This window comes from Quercus lobata, chromosome 4 (assembly GCF_001633185.2).
Source record: "Quercus lobata isolate SW786 chromosome 4, ValleyOak3.0 Primary Assembly, whole genome shotgun sequence".
Taxonomy (NCBI): Eukaryota; Viridiplantae; Streptophyta; class Magnoliopsida; order Fagales; family Fagaceae; genus Quercus; species Quercus lobata.
In genome coordinates, this window is record NC_044907.1 from 40,374,049 (window position 1) to 40,394,844 (window position 20,796).

The 20,796-nt window shown below is 33.0% G+C and overlaps 1 protein-coding gene across 1 annotated transcript; it reads left to right on the forward strand.

Moving 5' to 3' along the window:
* Positions 1 to 9,486: 9,486 nt before the first annotated feature.
* LOC115986337 (glucosamine inositolphosphorylceramide transferase 1) lies at positions 9,487 to 17,633 on the forward strand. The gene is made up of 4 exons (XM_031109201.1): positions 9,487 to 10,208; positions 10,890 to 11,012; positions 14,965 to 15,132; positions 15,562 to 17,633. Exons 1-4 carry the CDS (start codon positions 9,810 to 9,812, stop codon positions 17,248 to 17,250), a joined length of 2,379 nt encoding a protein of 792 aa, XP_030965061.1. The 5' UTR covers positions 9,487 to 9,809; the 3' UTR covers positions 17,251 to 17,633.
* Positions 17,634 to 20,796: the final 3,163 nt, after the last annotated feature.

A 20,796-nucleotide genomic window follows, 5' to 3' on the forward strand; every position in this document is an offset into this window, starting at 1 on the left:
ATTAGAGTTCTAATTTTGCGCCATGTGTTCTAAATTATTTATTCTCAAAGAGTTTTATTTCTTAATTTTAGAATCAAATGTGGGACCATATCATAAATATTCATATAAGTGAATTATTAAATACAAAAACCAAAAAGTCTAGAATAAATGAATTGGTAAAAAAAATCACAATAATTAAAAAAAAAGGATAATTTATATTATATATCTAATAATATCCTTACAAAATTTTTTAAAAAGTTAACAAAATATAAAAATGACTATCAATAATATTTCAATTATATATATAGGAATTATATTATGCATTTTATTGTATAATTTTAAGTGTATCCATGCATATGTTTGGAGTTATAAGCTAGCTTTATATAATGTTTTGATTTGGGTCTTTTCATCGATATTCATTATTGAGATATTAATTTTATATAATATTTATATTTGGGTCCTTTCATTGTTTCGTCCATAATAAATTCATACAAACAATTTTTTTCATCTTCTCTTTCTTCCTTCTGGAGTGTGCGTTTAGCTCCAAATTAAAAATTCAGCTTATTTTTGCTACTATTTATGGGTCTCATTGCACTTTTTGGTTCTATTTATGGATCCTACTATACTATTTCAGTTAACTTTTACCTTTATCTACAGTACTTTTTGCAAAAAGTTTTAGTTTCAGTAAAATAAGCAGATCTCAAACAGACCTTAAACCAATCAAACGTGCAAGTTATATGTCTTTTCCATCCTTCTAGGCTTCCACTATACCATCATCCCTACCAAATAAACAAGAAGACAAATAAAAAAAAACCTTTTACTTCATGTTCTTTTTCTATCATTCCTATCTTTTTAAAGGATTATTAAGATATTAAAACTTTCTGTAGCTTTTATAAATCTGATGTACAAGATGGATGAACCACATATATATCTCGCTTTTATATGATGTGTGAGTCAGATTGGAGTTTTTATTATGTGGCTCACTTTTCTGCAACTTTCTTCATTAGTTCATGATTAGATTATCATATAATGTATTTTGCCAAGTGGCTCACTATCAAGCATATTAAAATTATTAACATAGTTTTAGTTTAGTAAACCTTTGTTAACAAAGTTTTAAGAAATTTAAATAATACTCTAATTTAAACTCAATTACCTAAATTTTTTTCAAACTCTATTTACCTTCTTCTAAAAAATGTATCAAAATTTTATAAAGATTTTTTAAAATTTTTTAATCATCTATTATAATTTTTCATTATAAACACTTGATCTTAACATGTGCTTATAGTCAAGTAATTTTAAGTGATTTTTGTGTGTGTATGTACTATTTATTTTATTTTTCATTTCAATTACAGAATATTATAGAAATATTTTCTATAATTTATTTATTATTTTTAATTAGGTCCTAACTAGTTCAAAAAAAGTTTTTTATCTCTAAAAAAATTATCTTAAAATATTAGAATGATCTGATATATTCGATTAATATTCTGACATTTGGTGTAATTAATTTTATAGCATAAAATTATTTTTGATGTATTGAAAATCAACATTCCACCTTTCTATCATTTATCACAAATTTCGAACCCTTTATTACGTTTAAATCCGAACCAAACCCTACCCTTGAGCCATTGACAAACAAAACCCTTGCCGCACTGGTTACGCCCTAATCAACACAAACACAAAATAGGCACTAGTCTCGTGGGCCTAACTCCCAAATAACCCGTTAGAAATTTAGAAGCAAAGACTAAAGTAATTAACCAAGGACCGAACTACCTTGGCGCTAAGGGCGGCCATGGCCCCCTTAGCCTTTGAAAAAAAATTCCCTTCCCTAGTATATATATTAGCATAAAAATTTTACTTTTGACTCTAAAATTAAGGTTGCGTTTGTTTCTCCTGAAATGCATTTTAGGAAATCATTTTATACCCTGATGTGTATTTGGTTGAGCATGGAAAATTTGGTCAAACGGAAAATCATTTCCGTTGACTGTAAAATATACCCACTTCAATCGTAAAACGAATTACACTCTCATTTTACCTTCAAATGAATTCCAAGACTCAGAGAGAGAGAGAGAGCACACCAGTTCGAAACCCATCTCCCCTCAACTCCACCCCACGCACCAACGAGAGAGAGACGCAACTCCACCCCACATGTAGACGTCGGTTCAAGGTCCCCCACACTCCGACGAGTAGCGCCGCCGTACCCAATCCACTCAACCTCACCTTCGCCCACTTTGAGCTCTGCATGTACCCGATCCACCAAGGCAAAACTCTCCCTCATGCTAGCGAAGCCTATCTCACCTCCAACATCTCCGATCCGTCGCTTCCTCCCACCAACGAAACACTTCTCTCAAACCCACCCTCTACAATACCCGATCCACCCAAGACCGATCTCGTTGCCGCCACTAAAGATCGTCACCGCCGCTAAAGACCGATCTCGTTGATTTTGATTTTGTGAATAAAAGATGTTTTGGACGGTGTTGCTTCCTCCTCTCACCGAGTCTGTGAAGATGTTTTTATTTTGATTTTTGGTTTTGTGTGTGTGTGTGTGTATGTGTTTTTTTTTTTGTTTTTTTTTATGGGATTTTTGGTTGTGTTAAGTGTATATTTTGAATGTCTCTATTATAAAATTTGTATGGGAGATGAGAAAATGTGAAAAAATTATAGGAAAATAACATTTTTAGAATGTTACCAAACATTGGAAATTGTTTTCTAGATTATTTTCCATTGCAGAACCAAACACCCGGATTTCATTTTTCTTACAGGAATTCACTTTTCCCTGCATTCATTTTACACTCAGAATTCGATTTACATTGAACCAAACGCAGCCTAATATACTTGGCCCCCCCTCTCCCAAACAATTTACAAATTGACTCATGAAATCAAAAATGAAAAAAAAAAAATTTATCAAATCTTCCTTTGTCTGGTTGTCCCAAGAATATCAAGAAAAACATTTAGCTAAATATTTGGACAATTTACAAATCCGGACAATAAGGAAAATCTACAAAACAATTTACATATTCAAATAATAATAAAAAATCTTTGGACAAGGTCTAAGTAAAAAAAAAAAAATTATAACAAATCAATTATAAATCCTAGCAAAACAAATCACAAAAATCCAATAATCTTTACCCAATTTCTACCTCTCATTTGAGAGCTCTTTGTTCCTTTTAAATGACTTCACCCCATAGTCACAAAGACAACTCCTATGCTACTAATCGCTCCATCCATAGACTAATTAGTGTCACCAGCAACTTTGATCAGTTGATGTCTTTAACTCAACCCATGAAAAAAATTTATTTTCTTAAAGAGCTATTGCTCTTTAACACAACCTGTGGAAAAATTTTATTTTTTTTAAAGGAAAAGATCTCACATCTTTATGCTACCTCAACCTTAACCAAGTAATTATTTAAAAAAAAAAAAAAAATACTTAACCAAGACACCAATAATTGTCTCACCCTTTTTTTCGCTGAATATTAGTGAATGATTTTGATTAACCATTAATTTAGTTGTTTTATTAATGTAATACTAGACATGGATTTGAACTTTTAACTATATTTTTTGTTTTAGAATTTTTATATATAGCATTATGAAGTTATTAGATATAGAATTATGTGAATAGAATAAATAGATTAAAAAAAAAAAATTATAATGTGGATAGAATGAAGAATTGGTTTAACCTCACTCAGACTCTGAAAATATCCAGATATGCCAATTGACTTACAGAACTCTTGATTATAAATATTTATTATTGATTTTTTTTTTAAAAAAAAGAAAAAATACAAAAAATTAATGCTTATAATACATCGTTGTCATCCTCTAGTATTAATATTCTAACTTTTTAACATTCTTGAACAAAGAATTCTTTGGCCCCCCTAAGTTTGAATCCTGATTCCATCCCTGTAATTAACCATCCTAAATAATGAAAAAAAAATGGAGCTTCTCCTTCATTCATTTGAGAGAAGAAAAATTATTATCAGAAAAATTTTGTTCTGATTTTAATTGTCAAACTTTCTTTTGCCTTTTACTAAGTATTTGTTGACAGTCAAATCTATCTTTTCTGTTCTTAAGAAAACTCATAAAAATAAGATCTTAAACCCACCAACAATGGTGAGCCAAAATTTTATTTTATTTTTTTCTAAAATGATATTGTGGGGCCCAATAATTCATGGACCAGACTCATTTGCCCTTAGAGAGTCCAAAGGCCCGGGCCGAGGAGAACTGTGGCCCAAGCTCTACAATACAGAGCACAAAACAATTTTGGGAGGCAGCCGAGGACAGTTCAGTCCTCGGCAGATCCTGAATCCCACCGGAATAAAGGGGTAAAACTGGTATAGGGACGAATTTGTAAGGAGATCCAAAATATCTTGGGGAAGTTATCCTTACTACCCTTCCAGATAAGACCCAACACATGACAGAGCCGTACTCTGCAGCCTTATCAACCATCCCTAACAATTCCGGGATTAGACTGATGGGACAAATATCAGTCTTGTAAAGATTGACCCTACACGTGGACGAAGGACAATTAACGCAGACGAGTATAAAAGAAGAAGGAAAGTAAATCTAAAGGGAGTCCCATCCCACCTCCGAAAAAGAAAGACTACATGGGGGAGAACCTCTCAACAACACCGGACCTCACTGAAGAAAGTCCGTCGTTGGGTAACCGGGATAAGGCCTCAATGGTCCTCGGATCAACTCCGAGGAGTCCCATCCCATAGGGTGCGACGCCTTAGGGCTTAAATGTTCAAGCCCAACTCCTTTTCCTATAGGAATCCCTCCAAAATCAGGATCGGAACATCGCCCCACGACCAAACCCCAGCTTTTCAAGCCCACTCTCTACAAATCATATTGTGAGGGATCTTTCGTGTGTGAGCCCAAAAATGTTAATGGGCCGCAAAGGAATCGTGCCACTCTAACTTAACTTAATTCTACTCTAACTTAATTTAAGTGTATATGTGTGCGAGGCCACTTGTGTTTGATTTTGATTTTTCATATTAGCCATGACATTCATTTCTATTAGTTTATTTGATGGTCTACCTTTCTTTCTTTTCTTTTTCTTTTTTTTTCTTTTTTTTTCTTTTTTTTACAAGATAGAAATTCTACTCTAATCCAATCTAAGTGTATATGTGTGTGAAACTCTTTCCTGAAGACTTGAAACCCAACCCTTGCCCCCCACACCTCATAAGCATTTATACTTGTGAAGTGATTATTGCATCAACGGTGTGCGGTGGTATGATCTATCAGTCTATGATATGTTTTTCTACCTACAATAATGATACACAACATTTTAGAGCTAGTATTTAATGAAATAATTAAACATGAAAGTTAACGTTTAGATTATTAAAAATATGGATGACGATGAAAATGAAATCAAATATGAAAGGTTAATTAAATGAAATTTTGAAGAGCCAAAATGAAAACAATTTCAAACTTTAAGGGCTAATAGTATGCTTTGTAGTCAAACTCAAAAGATAAGAAGTCTAATTAAGGAAAGATATGGAATTACGTATACTTAAAGTAACTCAATTGGACTATTTTACACCTTACTTTTTTCTTTTTCTTTTTTAATTCTAATTTGAATTTTAATGGTTTGCTAGTTGAGTCTGAATTTGGTAATGATGGGGTATTAAACCCATATTTTACGTCTTTTAATAATAAATTGTCACATCAACCTTTTTACTTAAAACTTTATATATCTTACTACACCTAATAACATTTCAATAAACTCATAGCTGGGTTGAATTTTTAGATGGGTATTAGAATTGATTGGTATTTTAGCTATTCTTTAAAATCTGATATGATGATATAGCATATTGAGATTGGAGGGTGTAAAACTTGAGTTTTACACCATATTCTTATAGAATTTAAATTCTTGCCAAAAGGCTATGTTGTTCTTAATATGTATTTTTGGAATGATTATTTTAAATTAATAATAAGTATATTTTGGAAAATATCAATTTGAATTAAATTGTCAGGATTTTTTTTTGGAATCATAAAGATAAAGTCTATGATATATTAAAATCTCACATTTTCACAACAATTTTTTTTTTTTTTAGTTGTTGCGTGCTTGCGCATAAAATATATATTCACTTAGGGCATGTTTGGTTGATTGTAATAGACGTTGTAATGTAATAGTTATTCCTATGGTTTAGTTATTCTTTAGTTTTGTTATATTTTTATTACAAGGAATAATCATTCCTTATGAATAACTATTTTTCAAAATGAGGAATAACTATTCATATTTAAAAGGTTGTATTAGCTATTCCTTAGTAAAAGTAATAATTTCAAAACTTAATATATTTCCAAATAAACAAACTTTCCATATACATCTAACAATTATAAAAATAAAAAATTATAAAAAATAACACATATCTCTTTTAAATTTAAAAATAACAAATTTTAAGGAGATTAATTGTATGAGTAAAAAATTACCTAAAATAAATGTTATGTTTCATTCTAATATTATAACTTAAAACCAAACTAATGAATAAGTTTAGTTATTATATTATAACACATTTTATTCCTAGCAATAAAGATTACAATCCCTATCGTAATCCTCATTTAGTATACCAAACGTACCCTCAAGGTTGGTTGACACCTCAACTTGTTGTGAGATTCTATCATGGCCATAGATGAAGAACCCTTTTGGAATTAAAAAGTAAACATCAAATAATCCTATTCTAATTAGATAGAGAGATAAAAATTGAACTAATTAAGTGTTAGATGCTTCATTTCGTACCAAATTATTAGTCTTGTATTCAAATTTAGAATTTCTTTAAAATGTTTTCTTTAAAAAAAGTTATTATTAGTGGGTTCTAGACACTCTATTAAGTGATATATTCCTTTCTTTTTCTTTTTTCTTTTTAAGGGAAATTGATAGTAGACTTTTTTTCTGGTTGGATAAGGATAATAGACTTTATTTGTTAATAATCACGTTATACAATTGTGAAGAGAAAAAAATAGCAAAAAAAGGGGTTTCTACTTTGAACCCTTTTTTTTTCCTCTAAAAAATAAGTGATTTTCCTTCTTGAACATTAGCATTAGTGGTGTCAAATTGCCATATTGCCAAATTTAACAACTAATATAAGAAAAATAGGGTTGCATTAGAGTATCTATATTGGTGGAGCCATAAATTTAGCAATATAACTCCACAAAAAGCTACTTTGTCTATTTTAACTTCTCACTTTACAAAATGCCCAACATCAATGGTTTTATTTTAACTTTCAACACAATTAAATAATATAAACAATACAATAAAATAATATGTCCACTATAATAAAATAATATATCAATTATAATAAAATAATATATTCATTACAAAGTAGTGTATACACATGAATACAATATTATATTTAATATAAAGTAATGTGAACACGTAATTTAATAATATATATATTTTTTTTTACCAATGAGCTACCATGCACATCCACTTTTGGTTGTGCACGAAGTTGCGATTGGATCTATTCATTAAAAAGAATCGATTCAATACATTTATTATGTACCCACATGTGTTATATTGGATTTGAATTAGATTTCGGATTAATTTATATTGATTGACTGCCTCGATTATGTTGTTCCTAGCAAATGACACTATTTTTGGTTTCCACTATTCCAATAAATATAAGTTTAGATATATAACCACCTAATGCCCTAAGAAAATTATATATTATATAAACTATAAATTATATAGCTATTATTCATTTTCCAATGGACTCTCTGTATCCTGAATTTTTTTGGCTCATGAACAGTAGCTCATCAAGTCTGATGGGCTACTGATCATTCTTCAAATATTTTATTATTATTATAATAATAATGTATTGAATAAAAAAATGTTAGAAGATGTATAGTTGTTAAAAAAAATAATAATGAATGAAGAAATAATATTTAATTGAGATAGAGAATCTGTTAGAAAGTGTATTTAAAAAAGTAGGTAGTTAAAAGGTAAAAGTCACTGTTCATTATCAAAACAGTACAAAAATTTGCATAATATGTTAGAGATGCTCTTAGGTATTTTGTAAAGTGAGATGGTAAATAACTTTTTACAATGCCAAAAACTAAAGGGCCATTTGATAATATTATTTGTATTTTTTTAAAATATGTGTGGATAAAATAGTAGGAAAAAATAACCCCTAAAATTTTTGGCATCACAGATACAAATGTCTTATCAAATAAATAAAGTGATTTTCCTATATAAAGTTAGAATATATGTTTTTTTTAAAAAATTATAAAAAGGATCAATCCTATGCGAGGGGAATAGTAGAAATTTGTGATTGTTCTGTTAAAAAAAAAAAAAAAAAAAAAAAAAAAAAAAAAAAAACTCCATCAAACTTGGGGAGCTCGCCGGAAACGTCATTTCTTACGCTCCAATTGGTCGTCCCATAAGTCAAGGCCCACGTTTTCCACATCAAACCTGGCTGCCAATAATCGCGAGTACTCCACAATTCCCCATTGCTGCGAAATTTCGGATTTCCCAAACGCCCCTATTTAAATCTCCACTTTCCCAACACATCACTTTCCCAATTTTTTTTTCCTACTAGTAGTCCTCGTCACGACATTTAAAACCTAAAACTTACTTTTTATTTTTTTAATCGAAACCAAAACTTACTTAACTATTTTTTTATTTCCTTTTCCCTCCACTTGCTAATTATTTTAATACACAATTTAAACATAAAATTTGTTACAATACATTTAAAGGATGTGCTGTCAATGCAGAGGTTCTAACTTTCATCCACTAAACTATCGGTTCACAAGAAATTTAAAATGTTATATGAATAGGAAGTAAAATAGTTTACCTTTCTTTTTATTTCTACCAACCAAAATAAGATCTTTGTAGTTTCAGAAACTGTTTTCGTTCATTTTATAGTTCAAAATTTTATATTTAGTAATGCTAGAGATATTATAATTTTACTACAAAATCTTATAAATTGAGGTGTTATCAATAATAAAAAAAACAATTCAAACATTTATATTTATTAGTGATTGAAATTCATTAATTACATTATTTTTACATAAGTTTGTAAACTTCATATACGGTAAAACTTACAGTATTTTTAACATTTTCCTTTTATTTTCCAGATCTAATGTGTGCATACTTCCATATAATTTACTCTCTATTTTAAAAACAGTCTATTTTGTCCATTTAATGATTCATAAATTATTTTCTGGATTTATTATACACCTTAAAATTTGAAAAATTTAACGGACGCCTTAAAAATATTAGTTTAAGAACTGTTTTAAAAACTTCTTATGAGAAAAAAAAGTGATTAAAGTTTTTCACAACTTTTTATATTTTCAATAAAAATAATATTAAAATAATTCATAAAAATAATGCCCTAAGCGCTTCCGTTATCCGTCTCTCTTAAAAAAAAAAAAAAAAAAAAAGGAGAGTAAAAAAAAAAAAAAAAAAACCGAGTGCTTAACTGCTACTGGTACTAACAGTTAACACCTAAGCCATAGTTCCCCTATATATACACACAATTACACACACCCACACACCTAAACCCATAGTCCTCTGCAAAACTCGAAGTCGTTTCCGTCACCTTTTTTTCTCTCTGAGAGGAAAAAAAAAAAAAGAAGAAGAAGAAAAGAAAAAGCAAAAAAAAAAAAAAAAAAAAAAAAGCAAAAGCAATAAAGCATAGACATTTTTATAGACTCGGAGATTCCGAAGAGACTGTGTGTTTGTGTTTGTGTTTGGGTTTGTGTTTGTGTTTGTGTTTGTGTCTGTGTGTGTGAGAGAGAAAATGCAGGGGACAGTGGGGCCACGTAGTGCCACATAAGGACCCTGAGTGAGAGATCCCTTTTGATTATTATTATTGTAGCTATATACTAGCGGCGAGATGGGTGGGTTGAGTCCGACGATAGTTGCGGCGGTGGGCGGCGGAGGAGGCGGAAATGGTGGCGGTGGTGGTGGTGGTGGTGGTGCGAATGGTGCGAGCAGTAGCAACAGCTGCTGTGACATGAGCTTGAGGTGTTGGTGTAGGTGGCGTTGTAGAGACCACCAACACCAGCACCTTCGTTTGTTGTTCTCCTCTGCCTTTGTTTTCTTCTTTGGTTGTTTTGTGTTGTACGGATCGGTGGCTACTCTCTATGCCTGGCTTGCTTTCACACCCGGGGTCCATGGCTTGGCTCAGTCTGAGTCTAGTTCGTCTCTTGGCTGCCTTCAAGACAATGAGGGTTCTTGGTCGGTTGGTGTTTTCTATGGTGACTCTCCCTTTTCTCTCAAACCCATCGAAAAGGTACCTTTACTTGCCTATATTTTTCTTTTTCTTTTTTTCATTTTGAAAAAAAAAAAGTTTTCTTTGGTGGATTTTGAGAAATGGGTTTTTGTTGTTTTTGAGAATTATGTTTGATTAGTGATTTTATTTTGTTTTATGGGTTTTTTTGGGGTTTTTGTGTGTTTCATGGCCTTGCCTCTCTGTATTTTTCTTTTTCATTCTTTAAAAAAGAAGATGATTTATTTGCTGGATTTACTTATTTTAGAAATGGGTTTTTATTTAAAAAAAAAAAAAAAAAATTCTTGATGTTATTTTGTTTGATGGGTTTTGGGTTTCATTGCCTATTTTTTTGACTTTTTCAAATTTTTATCTAAATTTTTTTTTTTGGGTGGATTTTCTTGTTTTTGAGAAATGGGTTAAAAATTTGTGTTTGATTGTAGAGTTTGCTTTGTTTGGTGGGTTTTGGTGTTTCCTTGCCTCTCTCTTTTGCTTTTCTTCATTTTAAAAAAAAAAAAAAATCAATTTTTGGTGGTTTTTCTTGTTTTTGAAAGATGGGCTTTAGTTCTTCTTCAAAATTCTGCTTGGTTATTGAGGTTATTTCGTTTGGTGGGTTTTGGGATTTTTGTGATGTGGGTGAGACTATTATGAGAGTGTTGGATTTCAGAATTTGTGTTAAAAAGTGGGGTCTGAAATTGGGTGCAGGCGAATGTGTGGAAGGATGAGGTTGCAGCATGGCCAGTGGCGAACCCTGTGGTGACTTGTGCTTCTGTTTCTGATGCTGGTTATCCTAGCAATTTTGTTGCTGATCCTTTTCTTTATGAACAGGTACAATTTCTTCCTGTTCTGTGATTTTGAAATTTTATATTATTTTTTTCCATTTTGGATCTCCATGTTGTTGGTGTTCTTTTCTTTGTGGTGGTATTGTTCATTTCCTGTGTTTTTTTGTAAATGAATTGGTTGTTGTATAATATAACACGCAAAGTTGATGAATGTTTGTTTAGTATTTAAAGGCTAATGAAGGGTACAGAAACAAATTCTAGAATTTTAAGTTGTTGAATTCTTGTGTGCGTTCTTAACAGAATATGTCACGGTTCTTTCTCTCTTAAGTTGATGTGATTTTTTGAAGTTTTACTATTTGAATTCAAGTAGTAAAGAAGTTTGTCCAACCATATGGCCGGCCTTAACTAATATGTTGAGGATTCATAGCTTTGTTTGTTGTTGTGCTATTTTAATTCATATTAGCTTGTGATATGTGGTCCCTATTAATGGGCAATTTGTTTTTCTTAATTGACGAGAGGAATTTATTATTAGTTTATTCCGTCAGATGTTTTTGTTTTTATCTTACAATTTGAAAGTTTGGTGAAGTTCACGGGGCTTTGTTACAAAAAGCAGTGTAACAGTTGCTCTTCATGGTGAAAGATTTTCAGTATTTGTGTAGTGGTTCACATGATATCTGTGTTTTTGTTGGCTCTTAAAATTTTTGAAGGCCAAAAGGTTGCAGCTCAGTTGGTGGATTCTGAGACTTTCTTCAACTGAAGGTCGACTAGGACTTAGTTTTGCAAAATTTTTGGAGTTGTGATGTTTTGTTTTTTTGATAAGGGATTTGTGATGTTTTGTTATTCTTGGGTCTACCGAAACAAGATAAAATGATGAGAAAATAATTCAAAAAAATTTCCAGAGGGAGAAGGGGAATAACATGATGTGTGATTTACCCAGCGGAGGCCTCTTTAATTTGAAATCAATAATTCTGAGTATAAGAGTCTTCTTGTAAATATTTGTTTTTTTCTTAGAAAAAAATTACAGTGCCTCTCTTTTGTATGAACTTTTCTAGTGTTGTGTATGTTTAATGTTTTATCTATTTTTCTGAGTAGAAAAAGTTGATGGATTTGTTATTTTCTGCCATTCTTATGCTTATCATCCTTGTTTGGTGGATTTTGCATTAAAATCACTAAGCATCTTCAAATGGTTTGAAATAGATGGATGTTGTGTTGTCAATTTCCATATAAAATGGATGCCCCAACTGAAATTTTTCCTGATTATGGAAAATGAAATGTTCAACTTGTCACAGAAGGAATAAAACATATGCAGAAATGGGTAGTGGGCAATGGAAAGGGGAATTGGTAGCATGTGCAAAAAAGCAGTTCATTGAGGAATATTGTTTGTAAATGTTTAAAGGAGATATTTTGATTCACTCAAGATGGTTAAATAAATTACTAGGAGGTGGGGGGGGGGGGGGGGGGGGGGAGAACGTACTCTACCAAAGATGGTATGTAGGTCATGCCAACATCATGTAGGCAATTTAAATTCCATAATAGAGGCACCATAATAACGTGTGTAATTTATTAGATTAAGAACCTAAAATCAACCTTCTGGAAGAAGAGTGAACTGTATGACTAAAATTAGAGTATTGGTGAAGAAAATTCATATTTCTAAGTCCTGCTTTATTAGGCATTCCTGGACAATCTAGATGGTTCATACAGATAATGTTGAAGCCAAATAAATTCTGTGGCCTTACAGTTCAAGAGGTGTTTTTTTTTACTCTGCATTCAAAATTAAGCAATCTGATAATAAAAGTCTATTTTGCTAGTCCATCTAAGTAATTCTGTGGTCCATGCTGCTGACATAAAGCATGACCAAAACGTTTCTTTTTCTTTTCGTTTTTTTTTTTTTCTTTTTTCAAAAAAATCAACCTTTCTTTCTTTACTGCTTAATATTGACCAAGTTAAATAATTATGTTGATTTAGGATTCTCTTTTATGGTCAATAATTAAATACATGGAGAATACAATGTTGTCCCTTTCCCTCTGGCAGGCTTCCATGCAAGACAGTTGTGCTTGGAATGGATTCTTTACAAATAATTAGGCTTTAGATAACAAAATATAAGTCAAGTTCTAGTATGGTTGTACTTTGGAGAACCTTTATTCTTTTGAAAGAATAGCCAAATATATATATATATATATAGACGATTAGGTTCAAGTTACAACTGGTGTAACTCTAAGTAATGTTACATCACCCAATAACTTGTTATAGAATTTATATTTTAAAAATCCCACCATTGAATTACATGTTCTATATGTTCTTAACATTCATGCTAATTTTCATGTCAATTGGATGTTCTTTACCGTTCGATCCATAAGCTCATCTTTTATGCATTATTTTAAACTACAAAAACTTGAATTTAATCAAGTGATTGATGACATGGCTATTAATCTTTGATCACATTGAAATTTTGCAAACATAGAGAATATATAAAGATAATGTAATCAAACGGTGGATTTGTCAAAATTCGCATCTAATTAAAAATATTGAGTGGTAACATTGTTTAGAGTTACACTAGGTGTAACTTGAACTCAACCCATATAATACACACACACACACATATATATATATATATATTAATTTAGCAAAATCTTCCCTCCCAACCCCCCGCTTCTGTTTTCTGTAAGTAGCTATGGAGAGGGGTTCAAGGGATACCGCGGTGGTTCCAGCACCTCTTGTGGTGCTTGGGCACTGGGGTTTGAACCCCAACAGCCCCTTTCCCCTAATTAACTATCCAAAAGGAAAAAGCCAAAAGCTCTCTTGAGTAAATGGCTTTTGATGGAGAGTGGATAAAAGAACAACTGATTATATTTTTGGGACACTACATCCTTTTGAAAGACCCAATAAAATATAATTTTTCGGTATTTAATGGGATCTTTTTGCTTGTCTTAATAACAGATTGAGGGCGGATGAAAGGACAATTGATTATTTTTTTTTTTGTACAACTTGCTTTTTTTTTTTTTAATAGTAAAAGTACAGCTCACTTAAAGAATTGACAATGAATAAATTCTTTTCTTACATGTTAGAAACTTGCAATTTTAAAAGCTCCAAAAACTTTCTAGTAGCCTTTAAAAGATGAATATGAACTTTAAATAAGTGGCGAGTTTTTGTATATTTCATCAGTCATACGCTGAATGAAGAAACTACTAAACAGTTTTGGAAATTGAAATGGTGTAATTGTTACATTAAAATAATGATACCCAAAGGTATAAACCTATTTTTCATTAAGCTATTTCTCTTTCTTATGAATATTCTAATTGGCGTTCATAATTTTTTAAATAGATTGTTAGTTTTAGAAGGTTATATTGACACCAGCTCTAAGTTTAGATCATACTTTGTTCCCTTTAGACTTAACAATGGGGGAGGAAGAAAGCCCAAGTAAGTTGAGATTAGTGTTTGAAAATAAAATGCTTGTTTTGTTATACATACATGTATAAGAAAAACATGCATTTTTTGGGGGCTGTGTATGGACTTATTTGATATAACATTTTTTGTTTTAGATGTTCAAATAGTGATTCCCCCCCCCCCCCCTTGCTTAAGAACATCATTGTTGTTAGGCTTTTTTGGCCATAATAGTTGCTTGGAATATTTGCAGTTATTAGGCCTTTAGCACCATAATAAAAACGTATTTGATACTTATCCAAAAAAATGTATTTGAAAAACCAGTATGTGATGTGTCTCTTGTGTCACACTAAACTCGAATAGAGCAGATGCATTAATTTTTGGGAAGAAGTTACAGGAGTGTTCTCCCAGTTGATTCGGAGACTGCTACTAGAGTTATCATACTTCTCTTTTCTCTCTCTCTGCATATCTTTATGATTATATATATTTTAATGCACATCTTTGTGCTTGATTTTGAATATTTTGCTCTTGAGTTATTCTAGGATGTGAATTTCTTTGTTGTTTTTAGGGAAATTAACTTAAACGTTGTGTTCAATTGTTCTGGCATCACGTTTCAGGGAGATACGCTCTACCTCTTCTATGAAACTAAGAATCCAATGACTATGCAAGGAGACATTGGAGTCTCAAAAAGTACTGATAAGGGAGCAACATGGCAACAATTGGGCATTGCCCTGAATGAGGACTGGCATCTGTCTTATCCATATGTCTTCAATTACCTTGGCCAAGTAAGATTTCACTGTCTTCTTTGCACACTCACATATACACATCAAACAATTACTTAAACAACCTTATAACATTGTTGCGCACCACCTGCGGGCTAAAATATGGACTAATTAAATAAGCTTCACACTAACATGTCAAATTCCTTTAAAATCTGATTATCCAAAAACACTAGATGGGTGCTTTGGAAGTCCTTTAGATAGTTTAAAAGTCACATGCTCAAGGTCCGGTAATTATCATTTGGGGCCAGAAAATTCTTCAGAATTGGCTATCAAATGGTAGGCATCAATGCCTCACATGTGAAGTCTAATGCTTACAGTTACAGCCTCTTGTATGGGGGTATAAATGCAGATCTAATAGTTCCCTGACCCAAAGATTTCAGTTAAGGATTTTTACATTGATTTCATTGCTTCATTCTTTATTTTTTCCCACAGATTTATATGATGCCTGAGAGCAGTAAAAGAGGGGAACTTCGTCTTTACCGTGCACTCAATTTTCCTTTGCAATGGACACTGGAGAAGGTCATCATGAAGAAGCCACTTGTTGATGCCTTAATCATCAAATTTGATGGGAAGTATTGGCTTTTTGGTTCAGATCACAGTGGTTTTGGTGCCAGCAAGAATGGACAGCTGGAGATCTGGTATAGCAGCTCACCTCTTGGTCCTTGGAAACCACACAGGAAGAACCCTATCTATAATGTTGACAAGAGCTTGGGGGCTCGAAATGGAGGGAGACCATTTTTCTACGAAGGAAACCTTTATCGAATTGGTCAAGACTGTGGTGAAACATATGGGAGAGCAGTGCGCATCTTCAAGGTAGAAGTTCTTACAGAAAATGAATATAAAGAAGTTGAAGTGCCCTTGCCCTTAGGCTTAATAGAGCCTAATAAAGGCCGTAATTCTTGGAATGGTGGTCGCTATCATCATCTTGATGTGCAGCAGCTAAGTTCTGGGGAGTGGATTGCAGTTATGGATGGGGACCGTGTACCTTCAGGAGATCCGGTCCAGCGATTTATTTTTGGTTGTGCTTCAGTTGCAGTTGTTGCTGTACTTGTTCTACTGCTTGGTGTGCTACTTGGTGCTGTGAAGTGCATTATCCCCCTGAACTGGTGCATTCACAACTCGGGAAAGAGAAGCGATGCTTTCTTGGCTTGGGAAAGATCAAATCAGTTTTCTTCCAAAGTGAGACGGTTTTGCAGTCGCTTAAATAGAGTACCTTCATTTCTCCGAGGATGGATAAAACCTAATACCTATACTGGAAAACTGGTTATCGTAATAATATTTGTAGTTGGAGTTGCACTAATGTGCACAGGGGTTAAATATATTTTTGGGGGCAATGGTGCTGAAGAAGCTTACTTGTGGAAAGGTCACTACTCGCAGTTCACGTTATTAACAATGACATATGACGCCAGACTTTGGAATCTGAAGATGTATGTGAAGCATTACTCAAGGTGTTCTTCAGTGCGAGAAATTGTTGTGGTGTGGAACAAGGGGATACCTCCCCAATTGAGTGATCTAGACTCAGCAGTGCCAGTTAGGATCAGAGTAGAGACAGAAAACTCGTTGAATAATCGGTTCAAAATAGATCCCGAGATAAAAACCCGTGCTGTTCTTGAGCTTGATGATGACATTATGATGACTTGTGATGATATTGAGCGGGGTTTTAGGGTATGGCGTCAGCACCCAGATCGTATTGTTGGGTTCTACCCCCGGCTTATTGATGGAAGCCCATTGAAGTATAGGGGTGAGAAATATGCCCGAAGACAAAAAGGTTATAACATGATTCTTACTGGGGCAGCTTTCATTGATAGTCAAGTAGCTTTCAGGAGATACTGGAGTGAGGAAGCAGAGCAAGCCAGGGAACTGGTGGATAGGTATTTCAATTGTGAGGATGTGCTACTAAATTACTTGTATGCCAATGCAAGCTCATCTAAGACTGTAGAATATGTAAAACCAGCATGGGCAATAGATACATCAAAGTTGTCTGGTGCAGCAATCAGCCGAAACACAAAAGTGCATTACAAGGTAAGAAGCAACTGTCTTTTGAAATTTTCGGAGATGTATGGTAGTTTGGCTGGCCATAAGTGGGAATTTGATGGGAGGAAGGACGGTTGGGATTTATAGCAACAAGAGAATTTTAACAGCAACTCACTGACTTCCATTTTGTTCTTCCTTTATTCTCATTTGGTATCATTTTTGTTGTTCCTGTCCATACTTCCCCCTGTTGTGAATTAGTTCGGGGAACTTTAGGTATCGATAACTTATGTCTGCAAAATGTATATTGGTTTTGCTTTGGCTTTTTAAATTTAGCCGTCTTAGTTTTTAGTTTTGAGAAAATGGTCAAATATGAGTTCATTGGAAAATATGTTTATCTTCAATCTTTCAATTGGGACATGGGAATCATGGCAAGTTTTGTAATAGTGTAATATTCATGTCTGAGAAGATAAAATTGTTGTAGGATTGGTTTGCAAGTACATGAAATGAAAGATTTTAATTAGGGGTGTTAATGACTCGAGTTGGTTTGGGTTTTTATCAATCAATCCTCCACTTGAACCGACTCCGTGAGTTGGGAACTTTCTCGCAGGACAGTGACAGATTGATCGGTTGATTTTGTTCTAAAATCACTTTTGATTTCATAGTCGGAGTTCAGGTTGCCTTGCTCAATGAGTTGGTAGTGATGGATCTGTTAGTGGGGGAGAGAGAGAGATAATAAGGGTCAGGGTTTGGGAGGTGAAAATAAATTTCTTACACCCAGTTGAAAACCCTTTTTTTTTAGGATTTAAATATGTGCTTATTGAATGGCAGTTGAAATTATCTGGATGGGTTGAGTTGGTCCAATCTTCTTGAGTTGGTTTTTTGTGGATTGATGGGATGGTATAGGTTTTAATATTTTTGAAGTTTGGATTGGGTTAACAAAATTTTAAAACCGAGTTACTCGACCCTACACACATTATTAATAGTTTGAAAAATATATCTTTTCTTGAATTTATTAGTAGTTTGATTTATTTTGGATTTTGGAATAAAATGTAAAATTTTTAGTAGAATTATTTTAAAATTTAGTTGGATGAAATTGGAATATTAAAGTCAAATTATGTAAGTTTTAATCATCTATTGAATGAAAACATTTGAGAAAAGTAAAATAAATTCGACAAAATAGCCTAAACTTGACAATCCAATCCGTATCCATCTTTATGGATTTGGTAGGTTTTTAAAGCTATTATGGGATTTGGTTGGATTAGAGATTTTTCAATGCAAGTGTTTAATTGGGTTGAAAGATCTCTCAAAATTCACCTAATTCGATTTGTGCTAACCCAACTTTTTGGGTGCAATCAAGCCTAGTCAAATCAAACGGGAAGAACCTTTTCATTTGAATTCCATTTACAGACTGTTATATTATTCAAAATTTTAGATGATATGATAGTATATACTTTTAAATTCGTAAAATCTAATTTAAACTATAATATAGGTGAAATGAAAAAGATTTAAAATGGAAATAACACTGTATATTTTTAGACTATAAAATAGGCGAAATGGACAAAATTTGAAAGGAAGAGTGACCTCTTTGGTGGGGGTGGGGCGATTCTTTGAGCAACCCTCTTTTGATGTAGCTTATGTTCTCACATAGCAATTAGGACAAGCTGTTTCCTAACTTGGCCCTTTACAGAGGTCATGTTTGGTCCATTTGGAAACTTGTTTTTCACATTATGGTCCTCATCCACGTGCATGTTTTTAAGAGAGAGAGAGAGAGAGAGAGAGAGAGAGAGATCATCCATATGCATGGGTTAAATCCTAAACTATTAGTAGTTTATCCATATTCTTGCTATGGACCCATTTGACAGGCAATTGTGCCTATGTGTGTGATAGATATATAATATACCGAAAGTGTCACTGTGGGTATATTGGACCACTCCTAAAGGATGGTCCAGTCGGTGCACTTGACTTAAAGTCCTCCACAAGGCAAAGGACCCAAATACGTCCACCACTCATTTTTGGTCCCACAACTTCAAATCGATTATAATTATACTTTTCTTTTTTTCCCTCTCACTCCTAAGGGCAAAGCTTGGGTATAGTGCTTTCTAGATATGACACGATGTATTGGTTCAACTCAGACCACTTCATGTAGAATATGATTATTTGTCCATGAATAAATTGGAAAATGTTGGTGTTTTTCTTTCTTTGGCTACAAAATGAAATTGTTGAATACTTGTTGGTATGTATTCTTTAGGCTAAAATTCAATTTAGTCAATTAACTTTTATCTCAATTTTCAAATTAATCTTTAAAATTTAATTATTGTTGATTTAGTCCTTCCCTTAGTCAAAATGAGTCAATTTGTTCCTTATATCCAGCTCCGTTAGCCAACGAAACTGTTTAAATAATGCTTTTAAACAACAAGATCTATTAAATTGGCAAATCAATTTAGATGAAAAGATTGATTCATTTTGACAAAGTGAGAGCTTAAATTGACAGAAATTAAATTTAATTGCCTACTTTGACAATTGAAGTAAACGCCAAGGGACTAAATTGAATTTTAGCCAAAAAGGGGCTTGGATTTTGATTGATGTTCATCCCTTATCGAAAATTTAATATGATAGCCAAAGAGCTTGTTCGACTTGCAATTATATGAATAGACATAAAAAGTTAAAAAGATATGTCCAATTAGAACTTATCCCCCCTCGTCAATTTCTATGTTGCAAGCTTGACTTGCCTTCCTCTCTCCTTCAAAAAAAAAAGAAAAAGAAAAAAAAGATTGAATATATGTGGAAGTAAAAATGACGAAATGATGACAGAAAGTTTAAAATATCTATTTGGTAGTGATAAGGGTATTTTCGTCCAATAGAAAAATTCGTTGCTCATCTGTCCTAAGAAATCTTGACGGACCAAATACTCTCTCTAGCCAAAGTGATATTAGGAGCTGACAGTTCCATCCACATCGTCGAGGCGGATATGGCTACGAATCCTCCTAACCATGTGGCAATCGCCAAGCGGTGTCCTTTGGATCCCTCACGGTAGTGACGGGAAGAGGCTTGACGGGTGGAAACTAATGAACCGCTAGGTCCTCGTCTCCTTACTTGCATATAGATGGACGAATGGCTGGGCCGACGGACAAAGGTAATGGGTTCCACTATTCTTTACGTAATCTCCACGCATAATCCCCCACATGGAAATATCTTGTCCATTACGTCTAAAGACTCTACTACACGCCCATATTTTCTCCATATCGAAAAACACTCTAAAATCTTGAAAACCCTAATTTTAGATCTTCTCTACAAGGAAAGATCTTGCACCCAAGGGATCTTGATTCGCTGTTCACCACTATATAAGTACTCAGACCTCCTTTTTTCCCAAGTACGCAGAAAATCCCTAGCTCTCTCACTATAGAGTTCTTGGAGATTTCTCATTCACTGACTTAACTTTCGGAGGGTTTTTGGCCGGTACCACACTGGTGCATTCTGTTTGGTTCTTGTTTCTCATTCTTTAGGTATTCATCGGTGCGATCAAGGGCAATCAACTCATTGACGATTTTGTGCATTATCAGGTAGTGAGGAACATGTGTTGATAGTCAAGTGGTGGTGGTGAATTTAAGAGATTATAAATTATTTATTTGAATACTAGATAAATTTAAATTGCTCAATTTATATATATGTCCTCATTTTTTTTTCCTTTAGAAA

Coding starts and splice junctions, on each gene's coding strand:
- LOC115986337 (XM_031109201.1), top strand. CDS start 9,810: ATGGGTGGGTTGAGTCCGACGATAGTTGCGGCGGTGGGCGGCGGAGGA. Junction 10,209..10,889: donor CTCTCAAACCCATCGAAAAG/GTACCTTTACTT, acceptor AATTGGGTGCAG/GCGAATGTGTGGAAGGATGA. Junction 11,013..14,964: donor ATCCTTTTCTTTATGAACAG/GTACAATTTCTT, acceptor ATCACGTTTCAG/GGAGATACGCTCTACCTCTT.